At 34.5% G+C, this 7302-nt stretch overlaps 1 protein-coding gene across 3 annotated transcripts; it reads left to right on the forward strand.

Moving 5' to 3' along the window:
- The first annotated feature begins 217 nt into the window (after positions 1–217).
- On the forward strand, positions 218–4638 carry LOC138324013 (mammalian ependymin-related protein 1-like). Of its 3 annotated transcripts, none has more exons than XM_069268991.1 (5): positions 218–917; positions 1711–1821; positions 3290–3411; positions 3793–3998; positions 4394–4638. In XM_069268991.1, the coding sequence occupies exons 2-5, from the start codon at positions 1729–1731 to the stop codon at positions 4594–4596; spliced, it is 624 nt and encodes a 207-aa protein (XP_069125092.1). In that variant the 5' UTR covers positions 218–917; positions 1711–1728; the 3' UTR covers positions 4597–4638. The 3 variants fall into 3 exon arrangements, with proteins under 3 accessions (XP_069125092.1, XP_069125090.1, XP_069125091.1); XM_069268989.1 differs by having other exon boundaries at positions 219–981; XM_069268990.1 differs by lacking the exon at positions 218–917 and having other exon boundaries at positions 1394–1821.
- The last annotated feature ends 2664 nt before the right edge of the window (positions 4639–7302 follow it).

Genomic DNA, 7302 nt, shown 5'->3' on the forward strand with positions numbered 1-7302 from the left:
AAGCTAACATGATATATACATATGTATTAGTGAACAATTTCTTAACATTTTCGCGGAACAATTTTCCGCGATCATTGCGATATCACGCGAAATCGCAAAAAAAAACCACCCACACGGAAATAACTGTTTATATAGTATGAAAAAAACGACTCCGATATTATCAGAGACACATACAACGAATGTTTTGTATCCGCCTTATAGTAGTTCTTACACTTTACTTAACAACTAATTCTGGATACTGCAGACACGTGTTAGTGGTTAAATGGTTAAAATACGTGTAGATCACCAGTTTACTACAATTGTGATTAGAAACAGAGCCACATATATATAGGACTGGTGCGATCCGAGATAGATAATTCACATCGACATCCTGAATTTATCTACAGTAGTTACATACAGAATCACATGTAAACACAGCGATATGTGATGTAGCATTTCCTCTATCTGTTTACACTGTGTACAGGGCATGTCCCCCAACACGACCAGACCGGTACTGAGTAGGGGACATGCTCAGACCCCTAATAATCTATCTCTGATAGGACTGGACTTAAAGGTTACCCAGTCCAGCCCCTACTGAACGTACGACTGATCATGATTGTACCCTTATATAAAGGTACGATAATCTGTATGTCTGGGTCGTTATCGGGTAGAACGACTATGATAAACCATCAGTATGGGTAATCTGTCAATCTGTGATCAGGTCAAAGTTTATACACTCAATATCATAAAAGGTGTATATATAATAATTGCTACTTCAGCATCGTATGATACAAGATAACGCACTTCATTGTATCAGTGACCTCTCGTCGTTTATATATGGAGCGTTATGGATAACTCCAGAAACAGCCCGGGTAGACTTATAACCACTGGACTCATCCTTAGTGTTTCTGAGGGTCAGGCTACGGGAGTCACGTGAAGTGAGTATAAAATCTACAACCCCATCGAATCACAGAAGCTATCACAATTACACCATTCGACCATGTAAGTACTATTGTTTTGTATTACTATTCACTTAAGCTTTGTCGATAATATGACAATTGTCATATATCAAGTTTATTGCCAGGCTTTGTATTGTATTTTCTCCGATAAATTAGTTTATTGAAGAAGATTTAATTGAATGTATACTTCAAACCTACATACTATGACTGGGTAAATAACCGTAAATATTGCAAATATATGAAAATGAGACGATTACGAGAAGAAACATTAATTAGCTAGCATCGCTTCATTAATTGTAACTTGACGTCAAATTATACTTTGTTACAATGGTTTATCGTATCCTTTTCCTCTACAATTGATTTGAAATCCCCAATGATCATATAGTTGTGAAATGGCAATATCACTTTTGTTTCTGACAGGAACTGATTTTTATGGTGTTTTTTTTATTTTTTCAAATTGAATATTTGCGGTTAAAGTAATCTGAATAAACCTCGAGGATGCAAGTACATTAAATATATTCAAATTAATCCTTTTCACTAAATACATTATGACGAAAACATCCTAATTCATTGAGGAACTATTAAATAATTACGCCGTTATTTCATCTAATCAGGAGCGACGTTACTAACGGCAACACCAGTTTCTGTTTATGGTTCTGTATGGCATACCATAAGCTCGTTACAAGCAAGAATAGGTATTAACAAAATGTAATATTTAGTATAATGCTTTGTATTCTAACATTAATGTATTATCATCTTATCTCATTTCTAGACCTGAAGAACGACAAGCATGTTGAGGACTATTTTGTTGTCCGTTTTGATGTGCTTTGTGTACGTTCGAGCACAAAACCCAACACCATGTATCGCTCCGCAACAGTTCCATGTAAGTATTGACCACAACGCGTGTCGAAAGGATTTATTCTTTAGGTAATATCCGAACATAGTATGAGCAAATTCTTTGTGGGCAAACGAAGATATAAAAAAAAAAAAACATTTTTTATATCACCAATGTTGGTTTTCCTTTTAAAACCAGGACAGCATGTGTGAGTAACGTTCGGTAAATGGGGAAACCAGATGTCAATTCGCTCGATCGCAAAACATTCCCATTTGCGATTTTATTCAGTGAATATGATTTCGTTATTTCTAAACATGTGAGGATGTATTTCTTGCGAATATTATTGCAACGCAAACTTTTTTTACATATAAATCGCGAAGTTAAGCTCTCACGAAAATGTCCACGTCTACAGTAATGTAGATGACAAAATCACCCGTTATTGTTCTCTAATTGTGTCGTGTTTCAATGGTATTAACTATATGGTCACCGTGTAGTCAGTTATTTATGCGGGTAGAAATTTTGGCGATTCCAGCTAAACACGACAAAATATTTTTTTTGCGATTTCAGCTAATCACGAAAAAAATATAAATAAAAATAAAAAACAAGTTTGGCGATTTTCAGTTTTCAGCAATTTGGCTTGTAGAGTATAATGATTCAACCAATTCTCAGACATAAATGGTGTTTGTTTCGAAACATGAATATTATTTTGTTGGGTTATTTTTATGGGATTTTTATGAATGTAGACATATAATTGGTTTTAACGTCTGTTGTGTATGGATAATGTTGGATTTTCCTGAAAGTAAAATAACGTAGCTTATTTTAAATCCATTTACTTTCGTGTTAATATTACATTTTCATGCCTAACGATTTTTCCACAGCGACCTAATTTCGCGATCGAGACCTCTATATTACTGCCATTGCCTGCATTTAAAACAGTTTCGCGGCGATACATGTTCGAGATATTTTATCGCACGTGATAACAAGTTGGTTTAACGGTTCTTACTGACAGCTGCACATTGATATACATTTCAATCTGCGATAAATTTCTCTCCTCAATTGAAAATACGAGAATATCTTATACTTAGGTAATTATGATAACTTTCTCTTTATCTTATCAACGTATTGCTGAAGAATAATTCCATTGAAATAGGCCGGATATATATTTATTGATATTTGTACCCAATTTCCCTGTCTGGCCTTGCAGCAATGACATTGACTGAAATATATCATGATCATTTAAGCTCCACCCTGTCGATCTGATTAAAATCATATACTTTTTTACAACTCCATTGCATAGTGGATCTGACAGCATTCCATTAGGGGTTATGTTTCAAATCGAATGTATTTTCTCCGCGTTGAATGACATTTTGCACCATCATGCGTATGTATTTTGCATCTTTTGTGATTATTCATATTAGCCCCTGCAACATATCAAGACATAGAAAGCAGCGTTTACGATTATTGAAGTCGACAGGGAAAATACCATAAAAATGTTTGTCTTATGTTTTTCTTCCAGGCCCGAGCAGCCATGTTCGACCACGAGCGGGACTTTATGAACCGTTATTTGTATATATATGATGCCGTTAATAAGCGTCGTGTATTGTTTGAGGAGACGGATGTTGGAATGCCAGGCCAGAAGTAAGTACATAGATTTTGTGTTCTTCAATAAATCAAATAAAATAACAATCACAGAGAGACTTTTCCATATTTCATTATAAAGTCATAGAGTTTACTAACAGATTATTAGAATTTGTTTCTAAGAATAAAAGGTAAATCGTCAAATTGTATTTGTAAATTTTCATCTCTTTTACTTTGCTTTAATAATAGTTCCAGACAAAAGTAATCCCATACTGTATACACAGGCGGAACTTAGTCGTGTTGAACCTAAGTCAGGAAAGGTTTCACCATTTCAAAATTTAGATTACACAATTTCAACTGTAGATGTTATAAACAATTTAATAGTAAAACTAGATTTTAAAAGAAAATGATCATATTAATAACATTTTCATTCACGTACAGGTTTTATGAGTACATGGAGTTCGCCAATGACAATGTGATGTACAAAATTGACATCAAGAGCAAGGAATGTACCAAGAGCACGCCGCGGCCATGGAGACCCGTCGAAATTCCCGGAAATGCTACTTTTGAAGGGGAAATGACTCTAGGAGGTCCAGGAGAGAGTTTTGTCATTCAAGAATGGTCGGACAAAATCCCATATCGTCGAAGTAAGGAAATAATTTAATCGCAATTATTATAATCATTATAATTATATCAGAATTAAAGTGTGACCGGGGATGTTTCGAGATGCAATGAGTGTTTTTTTTTCTATTTAGTATGAAGTATACCAAGATAGACTGATATTTTCAGTTAGGCTATTCGTTTCAACTATGCAGTTTTTTCTGTTTTTCTTTTTTTACTGAACATTCCTTTTCTTCAACATTTGATTTCAATAGATACAAATTTTCATTCGTTGGTGGTGTAATAATTGTGAATAAGAAATATAAAAATAAAATTTACATTGATGGCGTCAGGTCAGATTTTATTCTGTGGAAACATTCCCAACAATAGCGCATCTTAGAGTTTGTTTTAAACCTTATTATTGATTATTTTTATATTTCAGATGCCATGTTCTACATTCAATTTTCATTGGTGAACTGTTATCCTATCAAAATGATTGAAGTATCAGACAGCAACGTCACTAATTCGGTCACCACTAACTTTTTCGATCTGGTTGAGGGTATTCCGAATCCGAACGATTTCATTGTTCCGAAGGAATGTCAGATGGCAAAATTGGAGGAGAATATGCAGTTCACACACAAGTAAAATCCCGTGAGAGATGTAATCATGGATTTAGGAACTATATTAATACGACAGTTGGACAAATAGCAATGGGATTATGATATTAAAGGAACAGTTAGGGGGATAAATGTGTACCGTTATATTACTAAAAACACACAGAAAAATACTATAGCACTGATTTTCAATTTATTGTCTTCCGCGCAGTGCCAAGTCCTAAGAGTATAAGTCGATTTACTCTTCTAAAACGATTGATCTTTTTTTGGATGCCTTTTTATGAGACATCAAAATACAATCAATTTTATCTGTCATCTAACGCTCTAACTCTGGGCAACACTTTACAAATCTATTATACAGATACTAGAGATGAAAAGTTACAAATTGATATTAATTTCAAAATAAAGCTAATATAATCAGCGTATAAAATTATAGTAAATGAAAAATGAGGAGTAAAAAAACATTTTAGTAGTAATGAAAATGAATGTGTAATCCTTATGTTTATTCTGTTTGAAGTGAAGGTTAAGTGTTATATAGTTTTACGTCATGTGAATAGATTGAATGTTTTTTTAGCAAGTATGTTATTACAGAAGAAGAGTAATTTTCAGTGAATCCAGTGAAAATTTTAGAGGATAAGTTTTGGTGGATAGTCTTAATCGAGCCTTAATAATTGAATTTTTGACATCGATGTATATTGTATGTCATACGTAAGTTACTTATACCATAACAAGGTAATATCTTACTACGTCCATGAGTGTCAATACGTAGGTTTAGGATATTACTGATAAAGGGTGTATAAGAGTATCCCATCCCTATATACTTTACAATATTAATCGTATCCAAATCATTTGTGTGTCCGTATATAGCTATATTATTATCGACCTAGTATCTAGGTTCCTTCTGTATAGAGTCGTGATAGTCAACAAATTCGGTTAGCTAAGGATTACCGAGAAATACGACCAATCTATGTATTGTAAATGCTATATAATTATAGATCCACAAATTGACATTCTCCTTTACCTGATAGTTACCTGCCTACATATAGCTTATTTCTCCACAACCTGATTGAATCATAATCCAGTGTAAATGCGTGACCCATAATTTATACTACCATTATAAGAGTTTATATTCTTCATGTAGTAGATTATTTACTGCGGCCATATATATATTTTTAACCAACCATGTTAACTAGCCCCCCCCCCCCCCCACTCCCCCCCCCCCCACCCCGCCCCCCCCCCCTCACCCATTTGTTGCTCTCCCATGTAAGCTTACGGAGTGTGTCCCCCTTGTAAATAACGCCATTTGTAATGGAGCCACCGAAGTATAGCTATATTGTGATAGTGATTCATACATGTGAACTTTCAACGTATCTCACTTTTTTCTTCTCCAACTTCTCACAACACCCGAACGTGTTATTCCCTTCATTAAAAGGTGCTTCCTGGTTATTATTAGTTTTTGCATGCCTACGATAGCACTTACATTATTACAGTATCATTATATGTCACTGAACGCATTAAGCATCATGGAAAAGTGACTTACGTTTGTTAAAAGTTCTGTACCAAAACCCCACGCTTGTGATTGTATAGTTTGTCTCCCCCTGCCAATTGTATAGGCATGTTTTGTATAATTTGTTGTCCCTACAATTGTATATACATTTCACTGCTTACTGTAGCTATATAGTATAATCAATCACCATTGTAAGATATATTATGCAAGCATGACACATTTTGTGAATATAAATCCCCTATTATGGAGTTATCTCTTTTACATAATAAAACGATCTGTTTACCTTTCTCTTAGTGATCCTTCTCTAATAAAAGACCACTGTTTCCTGAGTGTGTGTTGTTCCAGCTGACGGCATAACAAACTTCCCTCCACCAAGTATAACGTCTTCTTGTCTCTACCATTGGGGTGGTATTCTCCATACATACGACAAAGAGCTACGAGTACAGCTAAATGTCTGTACCAAATTGTTGCCCTATATCCATTGTGCAATGTCTTGCTGCATAACCATGCTCAAACAAAATATTCATAATCAGAAAAAAAAATAGATCTCAGTACTTCAGTTTTACCATTGTATAAAAACTTGCGATGAAAGTAGTTCGTTTTTTCAAGAGAGATAATTACCATTGGGAAATAATTCTGAATTTGTTATTTTAAAGGGTTACCTGCCCTTGGGTGAGTATGCAGTTATCCATTTGTTACGTTATACTTTTGTGACCGTCACGTCATATTCTACAGGCAAAAACGATGTTAGTTTATGCTTCACAGAAATGATGACGTACGTAACAATCGATACGTTTAAATATTCCAAGAGAGATAACTCCTGTACTATACAAAGAAATTCAAGGATAAATTAGCGTTTGGTAGGAAGTGAATGTTGCGTTAGTGGAGTGGTTGAACTTGTGTGTTTGTATCATATACTGATATAATAATATGTTTTTGAGAGAGCGTGTGTTATTTTCTGTTTTGAACCCCACAGTGAACACTTTGGGGGAACATGTACCTCTTAATACTCAAATGTAAAGAACATTTAGTTTGTGTAATAAAGAAAAAACATATTCGGAAGTTAAAAGACTATTCGTCCTTGATCTTGTTTCTTGTCTCGTGTATAGCTCCAACATATGCTTCATTTAAAGGAAATGCTTGTCAGTATCTCCGATTCTGTGATGGTGTTAGCTTGCTGAGAACATATTTTGGTTGGTTGGTTGGGTTGGTTGGTTTGATATGTTCACA

This window comes from Argopecten irradians, chromosome 5 (genome assembly GCF_041381155.1).
Source record: "Argopecten irradians isolate NY chromosome 5, Ai_NY, whole genome shotgun sequence".
Classification (NCBI taxonomy): domain Eukaryota; kingdom Metazoa; phylum Mollusca; class Bivalvia; order Pectinida; family Pectinidae; genus Argopecten; species Argopecten irradians.

Coding starts and splice junctions, on each gene's coding strand:
- LOC138324013 (XM_069268991.1), top strand. CDS start 1,729: ATGTTGAGGACTATTTTGTTGTCCGTTTTGATGTGCTTTGTGTACGTT. Junction 1,822..3,289: donor TCGCTCCGCAACAGTTCCAT/GTAAGTATTGAC, acceptor TTTTTCTTCCAG/GCCCGAGCAGCCATGTTCGA. Junction 3,999..4,393: donor CAAAATCCCATATCGTCGAA/GTAAGGAAATAA, acceptor TTTATATTTCAG/ATGCCATGTTCTACATTCAA.